At 40.2% G+C, this 22,661-nt stretch overlaps 1 protein-coding gene across 1 annotated transcript in view; it reads right to left on the reverse strand.

Moving 5' to 3' along the window:
- Nucleotides 1-854: 854 nt before the first annotated feature.
- Nucleotides 855-22,661, reverse strand: part of LOC132092823 (leucine-rich repeat and fibronectin type-III domain-containing protein 2-like) — a 117,446-nt gene continuing 95,639 nt past the window's right edge. Inside the window, exons 3-4 of the mRNA XM_059499254.1 lie at nt 13,479-14,875; nt 855-1,967 (exon numbers count right to left, since the gene is read on the reverse strand). Of these exons, the coding sequence (XP_059355237.1) occupies nt 995-1,967; nt 13,479-14,854 (2,349 nt within the window). The 5' untranslated portion in view covers nt 14,855-14,875 and the 3' untranslated portion in view covers nt 855-994. The remainder of the gene's footprint in view (nt 1,968-13,478; nt 14,876-22,661) is intronic.

The raw sequence follows: 22,661 nt of genomic DNA on the forward strand, positions 1-22,661 counted from the left end.
CCCACACAATCTGCTTCCCATCTGTTTAGTCAATTTTAGGATGCATTAGACCAGCATGATCTGCCAAACTGTCCTGTGACTGCACAGCATCAGTCCACCACTACGATCCAGACAACTGAATAAACTCTTTAAAATACAGAAGGCCCTTGTGTGTCCACATATACGGATTGGTTATAATCTCTTCTACAATTGATGAATAACTGCTTCAACAGAAAACCATCTCTTCTGAATAAACATGAGGATGAAGTGTAAAGCCCAAAGTATAATTCATCCTTTTTTTAAGTGTACACTAGCATATGTGTTCAGTTGAACATGTAGCCTTTGAAAGTATTTGACAGTGTGCATGAACGCAGAAAGTTGCCACGTTCACTCTACAAAGCTTAATCTTACTCTGATAAAAAGATATTTTTGCTCTTTAAAACTAAAGTTGCTGTGATCTCATAATCCCCTCACACAAAAATGCTTGTTAATGCTATTGTCTCTGCAGTCTCCACTAGTTTGCTGTTGAGTTTGGTTTTCTACTGTAAACAGCGGCCCGGGCTAGCATTGCTGCCTTGTGAATCAACTGATTGGTGCAATACAAATTGAATATGCATGTGTGACCTGCATGTACAAAATATGCACAAAATTTGCTAAAAAAAATCGGATGGTGTGCGTACAGTATGCACATACTATTGCGGTAACTAAATTTGTAAGCGGACCCTGGTGTATGTGAAAAAAAAAAGTATACTTTGGACTTAATTGCAGCAGGCAAATTGTGTGAATAAGGTGCAAGCTACAATGTGCTTGTTCATACTGAAAACCAAGGGTCATCGGAAGGAGTTTTGTGCTGAAAAACTGCATCTAGAGTGCCACCATTTCATGAATTCACCCCCTGAATGCTGCATCTGTTCTGGATATGGCAAGGTGAATAACGACAATAAAAAAAATAAAAATACATATTCAGAGTCATGCAGGAAGAGTTATATTGTCTCTTTTTCTGTACGTTTCGGCCCTATACAGTACTCTCTTTAACCCACTCGGAGCTCTCAGTGGTGCCTTTGCTCCCGCAGCTGTCCCCTTCCTCGTCACACTGCAGCAGCATGCCGTTCACCGACAGGCTGCGTTTAGTCCAGATGCTGCTGATCCTGCGCGGGTATGAACACAGCTGCTGTGCCGTGGACACCGTGAAGTCACCCATGTCAAACGAGTGGCTCCTCTTGGGTTTGGAGTCCAGAGGCAACATGAGCAGCTTGCTAAGCCGTGAGTCCAGCATCCGGCCCAACAGAGGCTCCTTGTCAGTAGGGCCCGCTGGGGCCGAAGCAGCAGCCGTGCTCGCCGAGCTTACAGACGCACACGGCTCCTTGGTTTGGCCCCGAAGCTCCAGTGATGTGAAGGCCCCTAGAAGCTGGTCTAGGTTAGTGCGTGGCTTAGGAGGTGCGGACCTCCAAATGTTGGCGAGGGCACTGTTGGGGCTGTAGGACGTGGGATCTGCTGAACCTGAGGAGGAAGAGGAGGAGGAAGAGGACATGCTGCTCTGTAGCGAACCACACTTGAATTCGACCACTTCATCCTGCATGCTGGCTTTGGGCTTGGGTGCCAGCAGAGGCACTCCGTTCTGCCCCGGCCTCCCTCCATTGGTCTGAGAGTATGTCTCACTGACATTGCTCAGCTTGCTGACAGGGGTTTCTCCGCCCCCTCCACCGTCACCCGCCTTGTAGCGCACCATCAGGAGGACGATAAACATCAGCAGCGTGGCCACGATCACGCCACCCACCACCAGGATCATGGTGCCGCCCAACAGCTGCCCGTGCAGAGACTGGCACAGTGGGTACAGGTCCCTGGTGTAGAACTGCACACAGCCAATCACATTAGTGGCAGTGAGTGTGGTGGCCGAGTCGTCCCAGACGGCCAGCACACACAGGTCATACAGAGTCCCAGATACCAGGTTGGTGACATGGAAGGCTTTACTGGAGGGAGGAATCATCCTGCAAACACACAATGACAAACTGATCAAACACATTATATTATACATCACACACAGTTCACATCAACTGAATCAATATCAATACTGTGAGAGTTCAGTTATTAGCATTATTCACTGCAGACTACTTTACAATTAGTTTATACCTTTTATAGACCATTGTTTCTGCCATGTTTCAGACTGAAGTACTTTTCAACTCTGTTCCTAGAGCCCCATTTTGCATGTCTCCTTAATTAAACCTTGTCCCCACTCTTTTGACAAACTGTGACCTGCACCAGACACTTTGTGCAGCACTGGTCTGCTCACTACCTCATTCACCTACCTCTCCAGTCAATTTAAATAAATTACTGCTCTCTGAGCTTTTTGTCACTTTAAATCAGTATAAATAAGCTCTTTTGCACTACAATCATTTTGTCTGCACTGTTTGTTTACTTTACTGGTTTGCACATGTGCATTGTGCAGCTTTATTGTTTTTTTTTTGTTTTGTTTTTTTTACATGCCCTTATTTGTATAGTTGCATTTTATATTTCATATATAGCAGTTTAATATATATACACACATTTTTTATATCTTATATTTCTATTCTCTGTATGTATGTACTGTACATGTGGAAGAATTGACAATAAAGCAGACTTGACTTATCTGGGGGACGTGACTTGATGTTGCATGGCGGGGCCATGGTGGGGGATTTATTACAAAATCCTAATAACCTATTAAACAGCCCAAACTCTTATAGATTAACATACACATGAAGACAGCATTATATGCAAACCAAATTTGTGCTTTTGTACAGAGCATGTACAGAGAGAATAGAGAATAAGTTAGGATAGAGCCTTGTGGAACACCACAAGTAAGAGGAGCAGGGGAAGAGGAAAAATTTCCCAGCTTCACTAAAAACTTTCTGTCAGATAGGTATGACTGAAACCATTTCAGAGCGTTTGCTTTTAGACCTACCCAAGACTCTAATCTAGATAATAATAAGGAGTGGTCTATGGTATCAAAAGCAGCCGATGAATCTAAAAGAATAAGAACTACAGAGTCCCAGGAATCAGTAGAGAGGTAAATATCATTTAACACCCTCAAAAGGGAGGAATCAGTGTTGTCAGCAGACTTAAAGCCAGATTGAAAAACCTCATAAATAGAATTACTAGTCAAAAGTGTTGAAGTTGATTCAGCACAATTTTCTCTAAAACTTTTTAAATGAAAGGCAAAACAGAAATTGGACAAAATTTTTTAGAACATTGGGGTCCAGTGAAGGCTTCTTGAGAAGGGGAGTGACTAGCAACTTTAAGGTCAGCAGGAGCAGAGCCAGTTTGGAGACACTTATTAATAAGAGACAGCAAACCTGGCCCAATCAAATCAATAATTAATTTTAAAAATTTGGGGTGAATGATATCACTAGAACAGAATGAGGGTTTAAGATTGTCAATCACCCCCTTCAATTCCTGGAGATTGATGGGTTCAAAAGCATCCTAAAATGCAGAGAAAGATGACATGATTGGAGAGATGGTTAAAGTTAGTTTGGGGCAGACACCAGGTCTTAGGTTAGTAATTTTGTCACTAAAATATCTCAAGAAGCTTTCACAGAATTCATCATATGCTGCAGACAACTTCACTGTTCATATCATTTTTTTAGAGTGCTTACACTCAAATTAGACTGAATTCAGCGATATTCCTTGATAATGTAATTGTTCTTTGCTCCTTGTATAATTCGTTCTTTGGATAATGGTGGACAAGCAGCGTTATAATTAAACTTAAAATGTCTTTTTATTAAATGTGATAAGATCAAATACAAATTCAGATGAAAATTCAGATGAGCAGATGCTACAGTGCACTGTGCACTTATTGTAGGTGTCTTATTAAATTACCAAAAACTACTTGAAATCTTGAAAAGTAAAAAACAAAAAAAACAACAACAACACATTTTTACAAAACAAAATGGCCATAAATCCAATTTATATCAGATTTAACAAATGTGCCTTAAGTGTCAAATAAGATTTCAACCATGTGTTCACACTTGGGATGTGTACAATGTGTCGTCAAAAGTCCAAATGCATTATTTTTGTCCTTTCCCCATAAACTGCTGCCATCTGATGTTTACTGCAAACAGAGATGGCAATGTCTGAGTGAGATCCAGTCCAGTCGGTCTGATGGTAGCTGGTAGTGGCTTAATACAACAAATGTTTCTAGGAAAGAGCTAGTTACTGGATTTGCCAATATTAGAGGCATGACATATATTAAAGATCATTAAAAACAAACAAACATTTTGACATCCACAATCAGTGCTGTGTATTCTGCTATAAGTTACTGCATTTATTACTTCTGGACACACAGACATTAAAAGTCTAAGCATAAAGTATGTCTTTGTTATTGCTAATTTCTTCAGCATTATCTGATCTGATTCTGTTGAACTTTTATTTTAACTGTCTGAATGATTTTATTTTTTGGTCTTTCTTACTATCCTGGTATCAACTATTTCAGAGAAAAAGCTACAGTACAAACTGGACAAGATTTTATTCTAGTAGTCAAATGTCCTAAAGTGTTGCTTACCCGTGCACTAACCATGACTGGACGGCTCTGATTTTTACGTGAACTACACTTAAGTTCTTCCTTGCTGAGCTGACAGCTAACAGCAATTGGCTTTATTTTTTCTTCCCATCTGTGCTGCTGCCACGAACAGATGGCCTACCCAGTATCACACACATATATTAATAAAGAAACGATCTTAAACCATAGTGCAGGAAAGTAAAAACACTGCAAGAACGTCTAGAGTGTGGTAAGTGTTTACTTCTGCACACGTTAGATCTGTGGGTCGCTGGCGAAAGGATCACGGTACAAGCTCTTCAGCTGTCATGAAGAGTTTATGGATATATATATATATATATATATATATATATATATATATATATATATTATAGACTATATATTTGTTCAGTTTAATAAATAATATATCACAAAACTATCACAAAAGTTTTGTATCTTGGGGATGATCGAGGGGCACGTGCAGCATTGAAATTTTATTTTTTCATCATGCTTTCAACTTTTATTTTTGCTAACTGTATTTTATATTTAGATTTTACCGTTTTAGTCATGTTTCAGACGTCTACCCTTATGCAAAGAAAATATATTGCCTTATATATGACTGATCAACATAACTTCTTGAAAATATACAGAATGATATATTGATAATCTATTACAATATACTAAATAATTCAAAAGGAATTGCTGCTTTTCATATATTGAATATTTCTTCACATTAGTTCTTCTTTTACTATTACATTAAACATTTTCTTCACTGCTATATAGCTTGTATATGTATTGATATAAAGCCATACATGGTCCATGCAAATAATGCAGTATATTGAAAACTCTTTCAGTATATTTAGGGGCCAAGCCCTGATGGGACAATAGCATCTGTTGCCTTTGTACTGTATGTACTGTATGTTCTTCTTTTTCTTCTTCCACCTATGGATCATAAGATACCAAAAATAGCTATTTTTTGCTAATATCATTTGAACACTTAATCAGAGAATATTTTTTTCACTACTCCTATAAATTTTGTCCAGTTTGTCCAAAATGTGGTCAGATGACCTTTAGACCGAGCCGCATAGAAATTACTGAATGAATATTTGATAAACACTACAATTCCCAAGAAATATCTCTCTGAAGTAGAACGTGCTTGTATCTGTGGACTTATGTTAGTTAACTTAGCAGGCACATTTAGTTATCAAGCTAATGAGGCTCTTCAGATGCATTAAGTAAGTTTAGGAGTTTTTACAGTTACTGCTATGATAAAAAATAACTTATATGTAGTATTACAATTTTACATGTGTCACATTTAATGTCCAACAATAAATATTTTAGCAGAATGCATATTTTATTCAGAATTATTGGGCCATTATTCTATTGCTAAGGGGAAGTCGTGGCCTAATGGTTAGAGAGTCGGACTCCCAATCGAAGGGTTGTGAGTTCGAGTCCCGGGCCGGCAGGAATTGTGGGTGGGGGGAGTGCATGTACAGTTCTCTCTCCACCCTCAATACCACGACTTAGGTGCCCTTGAGCAAGACATCGAACCCCCAACTGCTCCCCGGGCGCCGCAGCATAAATGATGCCCACTGCTCCGGGTGTGTGCTCACAGTGTGTGTGTGTGTGTGTTCACTGCTCTGTGTGTGTGCATTTTGGATGGGTTAAATGCAGAGCACAAATTCTGAGTATGGGTCACCATACTTGGCTGAATGTCACTTCACTTTCACTTTCACTATTGCGTTCCATCTGTTTAGTGCTCTCCGTGCTAAGTCATGCTTTAGTGTTGTCATTCTCACACTGGAAGCTCTACTCAGAGTCAGCAGTCTGTTGAATGTGCGGCACTCTGCAAGCAACCGACACCAAACCTTTCATGTGGTGTGTTCAGTTCCAGTGAGGCACATGCCCAGACCTCAAGATGTACTGTGGCCAGAAGTGGTGTGAAAGATGCTTCTGAAGTTGGATCTTCCACGTGTGCTCATCTTGAATCAGAAATATGTTTTTGTTCATTATCATCTAAACTTCAGTTCATTTTGAATCCATTCTCTTCAGAAGAAGAGTGGCACAGGTAAAAAGAGATGAGCAGAGAGGAGGATGTTAGAAAAGAAGAGAGGAGAGGGAGAAGACAGAAGTGGAGTGGAGGGGATTGGTATAGAAACTAAGAAGACATGGATAGAGAGGAAGTGGACAGCAGGGTGGAAGGAGATGTAGAAGGTAAAGACAAATTACAAATGAAATCCGAGTTACCCAAATTGACCATGTAAGAAATCATGGCCTCTCCTTTAGAGAAGCTGGGAAACAGATGTTGAGATTTAGCAGAATGTGCAGATTTAGCTAATGGTTCAGAACTCTCCTGACAGCATGCACTTCAATCCCACCAACGTCTTAAATTTAGTTTCAAATTTAAGGTCACAAAAGTCTTAAATGATTCAACAAAGTCTTATTTATGATTCAGGTAGGTCTTAAATTTGGAGAACGTAAGACAAGCATTGCATTATAGATTAATGGAACAATTAAATCTTTCTTTAAGAAAAAAAAAAAAATCAGAGTCATAGGCTATATAACTGCTATATTCTGCCACTCCAAAAGTGCCACCTGCTGGCAGAGGATGAATTTGCATGTTCAGTAAGCCCTTCTGCTGTTTTTGTGCAGATCATTGAAAAAATACTTGTAAATTTAAATGTCAACCAGTGGATCGACAAGAAACTAATGCATTTTAAAAATCTAAACAAGTGAGACATTAAGATATTTATATGTTATTAAATTAATAATTTATTAGTAATAATTGATTCCTTTTAACTTATCCCTTTCCTTAAAAATGCTTTTTGCTTGTGTGAAAACCTGTAACTGAACTGTATATATCTGGAATTAATTTTATTTGTGCAGGTTTTTAAAAAAGCTTTACATTTGATAAAAAAAATTAATAAATAAATATATATATTTACAGTGCTTCATTTTGCAGTAAAGTTGAACTGTTTGATTTGTTGACAGTTTGTGTTTAGATAGCTGTGTTAATACAAGACTAGAACAGGGATTCCCAAAGTGTGGTGCGCACACCCCCAGGGGTACACGAGCTGCCACCAGGGGGTGCGCGAGAGGAAAAATGTAATGGCGGTCTGTTTTTTTAAGTGGGATTTTTCCATACAATAAAAAACATGAACAGTAAACATTTTCTTTGTAATCGCTTTTATTTTAAATAAAAAAACTATAATTTATTAGTTTTTGATGGAAACGTAGAAGACAGATGCTGTCTTCTATGCACTGTTCTTCTTTGATGTACTGCAGGCCAGGCTATATGCGCGCCAACTCGTTTCATTCATTCCATAATATATATTATAAATATGCTTAAATGGCTGAAATCAGGGAAACTGTCAAGTCGGACATCTTATGATAAAGTTGTTAGTCAGGAGGAGAGGGGCCAAGAGAGAGTGAGGATTTGGAGGCAACAGAGACGAAGAGAATAGAGAAAGAAAATGAGCGAAGAAAAAATCTTGAGGAAATCTCTTTCTCGCTGCAGGCTGAGCGACTTCTGCGCTGCACTCGAAAAGTTACAGATGCATCTTCTTTTATTTTATTTTATGTTTGAGCCTAAATGCTCTTTGCAACTTAATTATGTTGTGAATTGTGTGTAGGCTAATTTTATTGTCGCACTTGAAAAGTTTCAGATTGATACTCGTTTTTTATTTATTTTATCTATTTCGGAGCTTATTCTCTTTAATGATGTGGATCATTTGTAACTTCATTGCAATTGAATTCAATGCACTGTCGTTCTAATTTCCATAACCGTTGTGTTATAGTAGTTCTCAACCTTTTTTTCCACCGGGCCGCACTATGGTCCAAGTGCAAGTTGCGGGCCGCACGCATATCATTTACATATTACTTCACCAATACAAACCAACCTGATTTATAATATTATAGCATAAATATTATGATATCTAATCGATTGCATTAATTTAAATAAATAAATAATTGTACTCCCCATATAAATAAAACACCTGATGCTGTCGGGAGCTGAAAAATTTTGTGAAATTCGTCTCGAAAAGATGTGCCTGTGTTATACTCTCCGCATGAGCAATCCGGACGCGGACACGGCCAGTGCAGACGCGGACTTCAATTTATTCTTCCGAATGCGCACGCTGATGGTCCGCTCTGCAGCAAACATGTTAACAAACAATTGCCCAGAATTATTGCACGTCTGGCTTTCTTTATATTCTTTTATTGACGGATTGCACAGGTTCGAGTAGCAATGGGCTTCTTCACACTGCCTCCACATGTGCAATTGTGCTTTTGAAGCCTAGTGACCATGCGCACACGTTTGTCCTCTCAGAGCCTCCGCACCATGACGATGTTTACGTCACGCCTACCTAGCGGGCCATAACGGTCTCCCCGCAGACGCGGAAAGTTTAACATAGGCTTAAGATGCAGTCTGTAAGACGCGCACGGGAGCATGACTTGACGCGACATTGCAAGAAAATGTGTGTTCACAAATGTAGCCTATGTTGATCCAAATATGGAAAGCACTTTCGAATTTAATAATATGAGGTTCTCTCCAGAGATGTTTTGCCACATTTCTTCAATTAAGGATGATTGCTACGTAATATATGGTGTTTCCATTTGCCTGAACTTCAAGTAAGTTGCGAGGCAAACCGAAAATCCAGCACTTCTCCTTCACTACTGATACTGCGACTATACTTTTTTCTATGTGTTCATTCGCTGGCATTTTCCACATTTCTTTTTTTTTCTCCCTTAAAAACAAATTTGTCCATTCTGATGCTCAATTTTACCGAACTAATGGCTGTTGATGACTATTTGAATTGAATTAGGCAAAAGTGGGCGCTTGTATGTGTTCGTTAAATGCGTAATGTTATGTGAGTAGGTCTGCTCATGCCTGAAAATAATATATGAAACACAAACTAATTTAACATAAAAAACATTAGGCTATAGCTTATATTTCTTAAGTACAGTAAGTTTACAGTACAGTACTTACATTACAGTAAGTAATGTAAAAAAAATTAATTGTAAAACTGAAGAAAAAAAATTAATTGTGTTCAGCATGGTGGGCCGCATTTGAATTGGTGACGGGCCGCGGGTTGAGATGATGCTGGCCATTTAATTGGCCTAGCCTATTGCTGCAATGTTTCTTTTACGCGGCTGAAAATAACCGTGCTTTCTGTTACTGAGTCTGTGTCTGTCACTCGTCCTCTTAAAAGTGGAAGCTTGTGCGTAGCTTTGTTGCATTATATTGAAACTTTGTTGATGTTTTTATTGTCATGCGTGTTCTGGTTATTTGCGCATTATTAAACATGACTCTCTATATAGCGATAAAAGAAAGCTTTGTTGTGTTTTTTTTAAAGTGGGGATGGGGGGTGCGCCAACCCGGTTAGGACATAGAAGGGGGTGCGCAGGAAAAAAAGTTTGGGAACCTCTGGACTAGAACAATAACATTACATTGGAGAAAAGAGTCAAATCAACAGAGGAAAAACTTTACTTGAACATATAGAATTTTTTTTTAAAGGTATATAATGTTCAGTTAAGCTGTAACTGTGTCAAATTTTGCAAAGGTAAGTGAATTGATAGAAACAATTCTAGCAATGAAATCAGCTAGATACTGAGTTTTAAAGTGTATTTTAAGGAAGTTTCTTAACCCTTTAAAACCGAACGTGTCGGCGCCGACACAATTTACCATGCGGTATTAATGTTTTCATAACTCAGCAACCGTTTGCACTATGAAAAAAAATCTAATTGCGTCTGATAGAAGAAATATTGCGCTTTAAGACAATATACAGCTTAATACGGTAACTGCATGCTTTCCAGCAGCAAATCACAGCGGCTTTCGGGGAGAGGGGGAAGGGTGGAGTAGAAGCGGGAGATACGGAGCGCAGCAGGTTTGAAAGTTTGAGAGGGTGAAATATAAACAAAAACAAACAAAAACATGGCGAAAAAAGGTTTTACACAAGAGGAGGCGATTGATTTGATCTCTGATTACACCTGGGAAGAGGCTGAACATGATTCATCGGACCCGGAGTCTGTATTCAGACGTTGAGGAGGTGTACTGGTTTTGATCCAGTCGTGGATTGGTAAGTGAAGCTTATTTATTTGTTTCTTTCTGATGAATCGATGAGAAATTAATAAAATAGTCAGACTCCGTGTTTCTGTTCGAAAAAACACTGTTTCACACACTTATATGTGCGTTGCACACACGTGTAAGTGCGTATGTGCATGCATGCATGCGTTCATATTTGCTCATGTAACGTTAGCGTTATGTGTATGGGTGTGTGTGTATGCATACATCATTGTGTGTGTAAGTGCATGGACATATCTCTCTCTCTGTGTGTGTGTGTGTGTAAGTAAGTAAGTAAATGTGCGTGTGTGTGTATGCGAATGTGTGCGTGTATGTGTAACGTTATATGTATGTTTGTGTAAGTGCATGCATGTGTGCATATGTTTATGTGTGTTTGTGTGTGCTACTGCTAATGTGTGCATGTGTATATCTGTGTGTATGTGTGTGTGTGTATATCTGTTTGTGTGTATCTGTGTGCATGTGTGTATCTTATACAGCCTATGATGTGTATGCAAATGTGTGTGTGTACGTGCTTGCGTGACTTTGTGCATGCATGCATTTGTCTATATCTGTATATTTGCGTGTGTGTGTGTGTGTGTGTAGGTGCATGTATGTGTGTGTGATTGTGTGTATGCAAATGTAAGTAACTGCAGGCTTTATTTTTATTATTTTATTGTATTATTATTATAGTTATTTATTTATTATATTATTATATATTTATATATTATTTGTACAAATTTTCTCTTACTAATAGATTGCTTCATAATGAAAAGTATTTTTATGTACATATATAGTGAGTTTGTAATACATGCTGCTTTTTTTTTTTCCAGTTTGGCTTACTCCAGATAAGTATCTATTTATCGGTGCCCCATAAAACAAGTCATATGTGACCATTTTCCAGCACTTCCTGGACATTGCAGTGACCAACAGCTTCATTTTACACAAAGAGATGTGTGCCATCCACCATGATAAGCTCATGACACGGCAAAACTTTCAGGAGCTGCTAGCTGCTCCGCTCACAGATGTTCCCCTGGATGGCCGGCTGAGAGAGAGATGCGATCATCTGCCTGTTCCTGTGAGTGATACTCAAGACCTTTCACAGAGTTGTATATGATGCAAAAGGAGCACCCCATGGAAGTGCAAGGAATGTGATGTGGGACTATGCTTGCAGTTAGACAGGAACTGCTTCAGAGAGCACCACATTTAAATGACTGGATTGAAGGATCCAAAAACGCCTGGAGGACTGGAGTACAACAAATGGCTCCTGAGTGAAAACTGTGCAATCCAGTGTCTCAAAAAGACTTGTATATATGTATTATAGTTCCTTTTTCAAGATTGAGGCATTAGATTCTTTCGATCATGAGTTTTCAGATTTTTTCTAAATAAAAACCAGTACAATTTCTTCCCGTTTTAAATGTTTTGTCTATTTAAATTCTATTTACTAACTCATTACACAAAATAATGTACAATAACTGTAATTTCCTGAAAGCCTATAATTTTCTGAAAAAAATGACACCATGTGATACCACATTATGTTCTAATTTTATAATCAAAAAAACAAAATGAGTGAAAACGGCCAATTTTAGCTTTAGGTTCTAAAGGGTTAATGTTGCTTGGTAATGCTTCGAATCACCAGGTGCCAAATGTGAACAAACACTTTTATTATACATTTATTAGGGCCGGTGTAAACATAATTGACTTATAATATTATGTATGCATATAGCCTGCATTCAGACACAGGAACCAAATACAGGACTATCCATATGACTTAACAATGGATATTTATGCAGTTGTATGTAATGGTGACAGTGCTGTAATGACACAGCTAGACGTGATGAAACAGACGTTTATCTGTAGCATATTTACATGCAAGGAATTAGCTAATGTGATTATTGGTAAAGGCTTGTGCTTTGAATATGAAATTGGTGAGCAGATGTTTGTTGAAGAGAGGTCACTGAAAATTAGTCTGAAGCAGGCACAAGTCATACAAGCGAAACCGCTTTTTTACAGAAAGCATCACACCAGTAGCTTGGCCCACACCAAAAACTTACTGGACCAAAATCCCATGCTTCATGTATTCTAACGTCCAATTCTGACAAATCCTTCCACAAAGAAAACCTTATAAAAGATGCCATCTGGAGAAGCATCACAAAAATCATCAAAACACAAGGTGTGTGCTCTTAGTTTCATGCTCTTAAGAGGGTGAGAGAGCTTGCTAACAGAGAGATCTCAGCCTTACTGTTCTGCCAGGCTGTGATTTTGTTGTGACGCACTGCATTTTTACTTGGAGCGATGTTAGAAATATTGCTTGTCCTAGAAATCTTATCATGTTGCAGCTGGTTATGACAGTGTATTCTCTGCCACAGTAAGAGCTTATTTACTCATTATGCTGTTCAAAACATTTCCCAGAGCAGCTCACTGAACCATTATGAAGAAAGCAATCAATAATTTATCTCTCACACTGGCACAACTCTGATAAAGACGCCACAACAAATTACTGCCAATGAGCAGTTTCTTCAAATATTAATGGGTGAATGGCTTAACTGACATTTTCCTTCAGTCTGTTTTCCCTTTCTAACACTACACTGTAGCAGCTGCTATAGTATACTACAACCTCATCAACGAGCAGAGGATTGACATACTATCTACCCATGGAGTCTCAGAATCCCCTAAAACTTTCAGGGCACCTGCTTGCTGTTTAAATAACAAAACACTTGATACAACTGACAGTCTGAAAGATCCACCCCCCCCCCCAAGACAAAACACACACCCAATACTACCTAAAGTTGATCAAACCAAAAAACTCTTGGATTCCCACAGTTTGCTTAATTGTGGCACATCTTTATCTGGAATTAGTAATTCTGTCATAGCTCATGAAAATGGACTTTTCACTCTGCTTGAAGATGTGAAAGAATCCACTCTGCTTCGTACCTGTAGATTAGGACTTCATCATCTGAGCAGTTGTACTGTAGTTGGTACAATTTCACTTTGGGAGCGGTCTTGCTGACGGACCAACTGACCAGGGCAGACACAGCAGTCACTTCAGACACAGACACTGCTTTATCTGGCTGGTTCTTGGGAGCACTTTTACTGGTCCTGGAGCTACCGGTAATGTCTGACAGTCGGGACTTGGGATGCGATGCCTGGCTTGTGCCATTGCTTATGTGGGGTAGCTGAATAATTGACAGCTCCACTGAAGCAGTTGATTCGCCAGCAAGGTTGGCTGCAATGCAAGTGAATGTCCCGTAGTCCTTTGAAGTGGTGATCAGGATCTCCAGGGTCCCGTTGCGGTACACCACAGTGCGAGAGGAGTTCCCGAGCAGTTGATTATCAGGGGTCACCCAGTGTATGGTTGGGGTGGGATCTCCGATGGCTTCACACCGTAGACTGGCGGTCTGCCCCTCCAGAACCAGCATGCGGTGGGTGTGCTGAGTAATCAGAGGCTGCTCACACAGAAACTCGTCCTCCCGAACATTCCAGAAGTAGCGGCCCTTTAGGCCAGGAGGTGAGGCACAAGTCTCCAGATCATCGTCTCGCTCCAGACGCCGGAACCAAAGCAATTCGCAGTTGCAGTGAAGTGGGTTTCCACCTATGCTGAGTGAGAGCTGAGGGGCGAACGGCGTGGTCCTCACCTCAGAATCCTGTGCCCTGGCAAAGATAGGATCCGGCGGAAGCTTCAGGAGCCGATTGGAGGTCAGGTCCAAGCGGGCCAGCCTCTCCAGATCCACAAAGGTCCCCTCGGGAATGTAATCCAACAAATTGTGGTCCAGACTCAGCTGGTGCAGGTTGATCATCTGCCGGACTGAATGCCAGGGCAGAGCCTGAAGGTTGTTGTAGGACAAGTCCAAATCCTCAAGCAAAGCGGCAAGGTCTTCAAACGCCTTCTCGGAGATACGACCCAGTTGGTTGTTATTGAGAATGAGATGCTGCAGGTTGACCAGCCCTCGCAGGTCGTTAGGGCCCAACTCCACTAAACGGTTGTTATCCATATGGAGAGAACGGAGTGTCTCCAGGTCCCTGAAGGAAAAGGGCTGTATGTAGCTTATCGTGTTGCGGGAGAGTGTAAGGTCCACCAAGTCTGTCATGTTGGCAAAGTCCTGTTTTGTGATTCGAAGGATGTAGTTTCCCCCCAACCGGAGCTCCACAGTGCTGCGATCTATATCATGTGGCACGGAGAGCAGGCCTTTGGCTGGGCACAGGGTCCCCAGTGACTCCGAGAGGTTCTGGCACACACAGTACTTGGGGCACGCATGGGCCATCCTTACAGCCATTCCCAGGACCAGGATCAGACAGAACACAGGGTCCATGGTAGATTCACACAAAGGGACCTGAAGGACAAGAATACATAAAGAATAATCAGTACTGAAATTCTTTGAGCGGAGGATCATTTATAATTTCAATCAGTGTTTTAAGGAAGCTACAGACAACCTGTGTATGTGCCATATCTTTCTATTGTCACTCAGTTAATACAGATGTACAGTTTGTAACCACTCTCATGTATATTAAGTACGTATTCATAATGTGTGTTAATTGTGCAGGATGCTTGCACTATTGAGAAACAGATAAGCTGAGAGCTGTGAAAGTAACAGTGAGGGGTGTTTCACACTTCTTGTGTTGAGGGCATGTACAGAGTGCAGCTTCAGCAGGTTAATGCTGCACTTTCAACTAATAGCACTTCTGAATAACCTGATATTTATGAATTTTCCATGGCCATATATTATAAAATGGTTGTAAGGAGTTAGCTACTGAAAACCATTAAAAACATGATTATAATGAAATCTAATTCATATGAGGAGTGTAGCATTTACATCCAAATAATAATTATTCTACACAGATCCCAAAAGCCAAAGTGCAGCTATAAATCATCTTGATTAACTGAAAGGTTTGTGTTTTTTGTCACTGGGTGTGGAACATGCAGATGTCTTTGTTCAAACAATGTGTGGGTACGTGGAGGCCATGATAGATGCAGAATGTGTGAAGAAACTTGATTTCGTCCTTAAAAGGCAATGTCAACTACAAGGTTTGTTTGTTGTTAAAACTAAAAAAAGAAGATTATTTCCTCCACAGTCTTCAAGGAAGCAAAGACACCATGATTCTATCACAGGGATGTGACCCAACACGCCCACGGAGTAAAAATCATGGTGGATTCAGAGCCAAGGCCTTCCAAGGTGCTCTCAACCGGTTAGACAGTCGTACTGTTGGTAAGTGTGTATTAGAAAAACATCTTGACTCTTTAATTTCAGATTGTACCACATTTAATAACAATTTAAATGAGCTTCCACTTGCAGTACAGGTTAACATTACAAACAGTCAGACGTTTTGACATTTTATTTTATTTGTGGCAAACATGACCTGGCATGAGAATGTTGTAAAACACAAGATGGTAAGAAAAACTAAGGCTTTTATAAAAACATTAGGGGGTTAAGTCCTGGCCTGCAATCAAAGTCAATTAATTAACTATTTTCATGCGGTTCATGAAGTGCTGAGCATGCAATGTGCTTCACACAATCTGTGTGGCTGTAAGGTTGGGTGGGCATGAGCATCTCTGTTAAGACTATGATATCAATGGTCTATGGGCAATGGGTTTCAGAGGACCAGTGTAAAGATAACTGACATTACAGGTTTTTCCTGCACTCAAGGCATATTACACATTTATTCTGCAAGCTCATTAAGATGCTCAGCAAGAGGTGAGACACTTGCACAAGCACCTCATCACCTTTAGAGCATGAAAGAGATAGACAGAGACACTTTCCCCAATTACAGTCTAATAACCTTGATACTTCAGTTAATAGGTTGGTCCTAATTGTGGTCAGTAGTGCAAACTGCACAACAAATTGCATACTTAGCAATAAAAAGCAAAGTAAATACACAATTATGGTTCACAATTAATTGCTACAGAAATATTTGTGAATAATGGTTGAAATGTCTGTATTGGTTATATCACATTGCAGGATAAATTTATTGTACAAACACCAAGAAATCGTTAATTCACACTGAACTTGGGAACATGTGTAAACCTTTGTAAACAAATCTCAAACAAGGGTTGACTAACATGACCATCTTCTTCATTTACAAGTGTACAAGTACAAGGTCCTTCATTAATTTTCTGATAAGTATTTGAAACTCAGCAAGACCAATATAAAATAAAAGACGATGGTGATAAATGTAATGGTGTTGTGTAGGATAAAGCGCATGACACAGGAGAAGACAACAGTCTTTAATAATAAATCCAATACACATGAGATTACTAGAATGCAAATGAAATGTAGAACAGGTGTGGGTGACTAATTAAAAAGCGATTAAATTAACAAGAAAACACAGGCAGGCAAACAGGAAAAGAACACAAAGTCATTTCTCTCTGGAAGTTCTCTAGGAGCTACTATCCATGACTTTATAATGTCTGGCTGGATTATTGCTACTCCTATTATTTTGGCATATCAAAGGCCCAAATCTCTTGGTTACAAGTCGTCCAAAATGCAGAAGCTAGTCTCTGCATAGGGATGTAAAAAGTTTGATCATGTTATTCCCCGACTGAAAACATTGCATTCCCTGCCAATTCATTACCAAATTTAGTTTAAAATCTACTTGTCTACAAATCACTAAACAATATAGCTCCTACTTATTTGTCTGATTTACTCCACTCCTACACTTCGGCGAGGGGATTAAGATAGGAGGGCTCTAGAAATAATCTGAATTTAAGCAAGCAGAACATAACCCACAGCTGGCCCAGTAAAGAGTCCATATGGGGCAGGAGGGGGCTCTGGAGGTGGACGAGGGGAAGGTGAAGGACAGGTAAGAGGAAATGAAGATGATGGGAGGAGCCAGGAGCAGGAGTATCCAGGTAGGGACCCAGACCACAGCCTTAGGACAGAGTTGAGGGAGAGAGGAAACAATGTGGAGATCTGGCTGATGACTCCAGGTGGACGACAAACTGAGACGGAGCAGATGGAGGAGGAGACCCAAGCAGAGCCGAGGAGACGGAGATCCAGGGTGACACTGCTGGACTGGAGAGCCAAGGCTGAGTTCATGGGACAGAGGCAGAGACGGGGATCCAGAAGACCACAGCAGAGCCGGCGCAACCAAGAACAATGGCGGAGCCAAAGGGATGGAGGGCCAAGGTGTACCCAGTAGCCTGTAATCCTGTGGCTAAACCAGGGTGATACCAGACCAAGGCAAAGCTGGAGGGATGATGGTCCACGGTGAAAGAATATTTTCTAATTTCATATAAGATAGACCTCATGTGCCACTCAAACACCTGCCCTTTTGGCAACTGTCTAGATAAGTGCCCTTTTTGCTTTTTTTTTATATTTTAGTTTTTGTTCAAATTTGGCTGGTGGCATCAATTCTCATTTAAGAGTGTGTCCAAAAACTGATTGTTAATCATTGTTCGAGAGTGCACAAGCCCTTCCCACTCTCTTACATCACTTGTCACGGGGCCAATGCTAACACAAGTACACTGCACGACCTGTGATATTAACAACTGTTCATTAAACAAAAGGCTAATTATATTAACCATTTTTAGACAATTTTTTTTTTGTCTTTACAAAAATGGTTCAAAAGAAAGCAGATCATTTCAATACAGAGCTCTGTTTTGTTCTTGGGTGTTACGGCATTTTTGAACAAATCAATGACACATTAGTGATCACTTTCACTCATGAATGAATGTTTCATATAACAGTTCAATAAGTGATTAGTAATGTCATTTCATATAAATAATATAATTCCATTTTTCACAACATTTCATATTTCAAAAAAATTAATAAAAATGACATGGGAACATGATCACTAGAAAACTATAAATAGCATTAGCAGCATGGCATTGCACTAGCAATGCTAAAGTCTTGGGTTCGATTCCCTGGCATGCTGGTATAATTTAATTCTCGAGTGTAGTAGAAGTTGCTTTGGGTGAAAGTGTCTGCCAAAGGACTAAATGTAAATTCAGTAGTCTCTCAAATAAAACTGCTGACAACCATCGGACTGCGTGTAAACCGTAGGTTTTCAGGATCTGCTCTCAGTGTTGCTCATATTAAAGTCTGTGTGTGTGGGGTTGAGAGACGCTCCGATTCATTTGGATCTCACGTAACACTACAGCACTGAAGACAGCATTTCTGGATTTGCCTAAAATCCCTCCAATTGGCGACTGAAATCTAAAGTGCACATTCTGTACAAGGATCATGCTTATCTCATATATACGTGACGAGCACAGGAGGGATAACTGATCAGTTGGACTGCTTTACAGTACACCTGCCATTAACATACATTTTGTATCCAAATTTTTTTAGCCAGACTGAGTTTAGACTTTCATTCCAATGCATGCCCAATGCAGGTGAAGGAGATCCAAAGGCACTTACATGTACATCACTTCTGTATTATAAACAGACTGATGGATCATTCAAAATCCTATTGCATTTAAAAGTGTCAGCAGTCTGTCACAGGCAACCTCTGAATGTGGATTCAGCGATCTGTTCAAAAAGCATTTTGGGTGTATTTTCACCTGACATTTAATGTGAGATCCTCCCTGATCCGTCACTACATTACATCACATTACATCTCAGTCCCGTCCTGTTGAAGCAGCGAAGAGCATCAGTGTGAACATCTCTAACTCAGATTATGAGGGGGACTAAATACATTTGTGGTCCCTTTGACAGATCGATGCATCTCATTCAGACTTAATAAATGCTTTTACAGACAGAAAAGTATTAATCTAATTTGTTGAATAACATTTAATGAAACTAGTAAGATCGAATGAGTATCAAATTATTGTACAAATTATTACAAATTGGCATTGGTGGAAAAACATTCGATATTATAGAATCCATGTATAAAAACAGTGAATGTGCGGTCAAGATTGGGAATCTGAGAACAGAGTCGTGGAGTGAGGCAGGGGTGCAGTCTGAGCCCAACACTGTTTAACAGCTACATCCACGAGCTGCTCCGACAGCATCCCAGGCCTCGCTCTACACGACTCTGAAGTCAAGAGCCTGCTGTATGCAGACGACCTGCTTCTGCCGAGGGTCTCCAGCACAGCCTGGCCCTGCTGGAACAGCACTGTGAGGAGTGGACAAAACCAGGGTCATGGTGTTCCAGAAGAAGGCCAGGTCTCAGGGAAGCAGATATCAGTTCAGTTACAGAGAAGAAGTCCTGAAGCTTCACTTACCTGGGCATCCAGATCTCAGCATCAGGGGGCTTCAGTCTGGCGTCAAGGCCCTCAATGAGAAGGCACGGAGGGCATTTTATGCCATTAAAGCACGGTTTGGCCAATTAAAATTACCAATTAGAACATGGATTAAATTATATCACGCAATCATCAAACCAATCCTACTGTACGGGAGTGAAATTTGGGGACCAATATTAAAATTTGAAAACTTGGACAAAAGTTTAATAGAAAGAACACAATTGGAATTTGCCAAAAACATCCTGAGGGTAAACAGAAGCACTTCTAATAATGCCTGCAGGGCTGAGCTGGGCTTACACCCCTTACACATAGAGATACAAACAAGAGCTGTTCAGTTCTATCATCACCTGACTCAATCTGACACTCAATCCCCCAGATTGAGTGTGGATGGATACTGCAGTCAGTGCTATATATCCACCTGTTGTATTTTAGCCCATATTAACAATTGTTAACACTATTCAAAACATGCTGGACCCTAGATATTACAAAGAATTTTCCTTTCAAATATTAGTGTGCAATAAAACAGAAATTTTACAAAATGGCCTGAATTATTTGTGTCTTCTTCATTTTCAGAATTAACATTTCCTCTCATGCATTTGGGACACCTTGAGTCAGTGCTGCACAATCGAATCTGAGGCAGTGGTGTCAAGAGAAGACAGGATACTGCAAAGAGGGCTGCTGAGGTGTTGCTGTGCAGCATTTTAGGATAAAAATGTCTAATTATTTAAATGCTCATCCCTCCTGGTCCCGCTGGACACAAAGGGCCCCAGGCTATCGCCTGCCCCGTCTCTGCAGATGGGAATCTGGAGGAATGATCCCTGACACCAGCAGGGAATCAGGCTTCAGACAATAAAAGTCTCATTTGACACATTAGCCTTTGGAGTGCTTTCACGTCGGCCTGAATTTAAGAAGACGATGCCTCAGGGACATGAGGAGAATGAGGGGACGTTTCTAAATGGACCCCGGCAGTCAGGAGCGTGACACTGTGAAATCTTCTGGTGTCCTCGGCAGGTTGAATCATAAAACCTTTTTTCCATCTTACAACTGCAGCATCACACTTTCATTTCTCCATTATAGGCACTGATCTCTCTCTGTCTCTCCAGGATTTATGCTAATTCATCCAAACGCCACTTTATTCGCAGCAGCTTACGCTTTTGTCTCACTTCCACAATTTTGCTCACAAACCAACATTTACAAATCAAAATACAGAATTCTGAACCCAAATAAATTGGTCAATAGATGTTCAACTGCCCTGCTGCTGTACTGTAGTGAACTGCACTGAATACATTTACATTTAATCATTTAGTAGACGCTTTTATCCAAAGCGACTTACAAATGAGAACAATAGAAGTAGTCAGGTCAACAAGAGAACAACAACAGTATACAAGTGCCATGACAAGTCTCAGTTAGTCTAGTATAGAACGCAGAGGTAGGTTTTTTTTTTTATTAAAAAGACAAGAAAAGGAAAAGTGCTAGTGTTAGTTGGTTAAGTGCAGGCGAAAAAGATGAGTCTTTAGCTGTTTCTTGAAAATGAGTAAAGACTCAGCTGTACGAATTGAGATTGGGAGGTCATTCCACCAGCTGGGCACAGTCCAGGAAAAGGTCCTTGAGAGTGATTTTGAACTTCTTTGGGATGGTACCACAAGGCGTCGATCACTTGCAGAGCACAAACTTCTGGAGGGCACATAAGATTTAACCAATGAGTTTAGGTAAGTTGGTGCCGTGCCAGTGGTCATCTTGTAGGCAAGCATCAGTACCTTGAATTTGATGCGAGCGGCTGCTGGTAGCCAGTGTAACCTGATGAGGAGAGGAGTAACGTGAGCTTTTTTTGGCTCATTGAAGACAACCCTCGCTGCTGCATTCTGGATCAATTGCAGAGGCTTGACAGTACATGCAGGAAGTGCCAGGAGAGCATTACAATAGTCCAGTCTGGAGAGAACAAGAGCTTGGACAAGAAGTTGGGTTGCTTGCTCTGACAGGAAGGGTCTAATCTTACTAATGTTGTATAAGGCAAATCTGCAGGACCGGGTCTTTGTAGCAATGTGGTCTGTGAAGCTTAACTGATGATCCATCACAACTCCTAGGTTTCTGAATGTCCTTGAAGGAGTAATGGTTGATGAACCCAGCTGTATACAGAAGTTGTGATGAAGCAATGGGTTAGCTGGAATCACCAGGAGTTCTGTCTTCGTAAGGTTAAGCTGAAGGTGATGGTCATCCATCCAGCTAGAGATGTCACTCAGACAGGCTGAAATGCGAGCAGCTACCGTCGGGTCATCTGGCTGGAATGAGAGGTAGAGTTGGGTGTCATCAGCATAGCAGTGATAAGAAAAGCCATGCTTCTGAATGACAGATCCTAATGATGTCATGTAGATGGAGAAGAGAAGTGGTCCAAGTACTGAGCCTTGAGGAACCCCAGTAGCAAGGTGGTGTGACTTTGAAACATCACCCCTCCAAGACACACTGAAGGATCTGTCAGAGAGGTAGGACTTAATAAAATGAACATGGCTGGACTGGACATACTGAGTATCAGGGTAGTATTTAATTTATTTACTACTGTATTGATGGAAAGAGACTTACAGTAATAATAATAATAATCAACTCTTTATTACCTTTGTCACAGCATTCAGTGTATGGAAAATAACCATCATGACAGAAATTCACACAGTTATAAACTGTAAGAAGTAAAAAGCTACAATTTGGGACCAGAAATTCTGTAACTGTAAGAGTAAATAATAATTATAATAATGATGATGATAATGATGATGATAATAATAATGACTGCACCCATTTGGATGGAAGCTTGTAAATTAATTTTTTATATCCAATGCTGTCACGTGACCTGACAAAAGAATGAACGATAGGTTAAAGCCTTTTATACAGTCTATTTATTATTATTATTAAACAATACAAACATTAAAACATTAAGGCAATACACTTAA

This window comes from Carassius carassius, chromosome 18 (assembly GCF_963082965.1).
Source record: "Carassius carassius chromosome 18, fCarCar2.1, whole genome shotgun sequence".
Taxonomy (NCBI): Eukaryota; Metazoa; Chordata; class Actinopteri; order Cypriniformes; family Cyprinidae; genus Carassius; species Carassius carassius.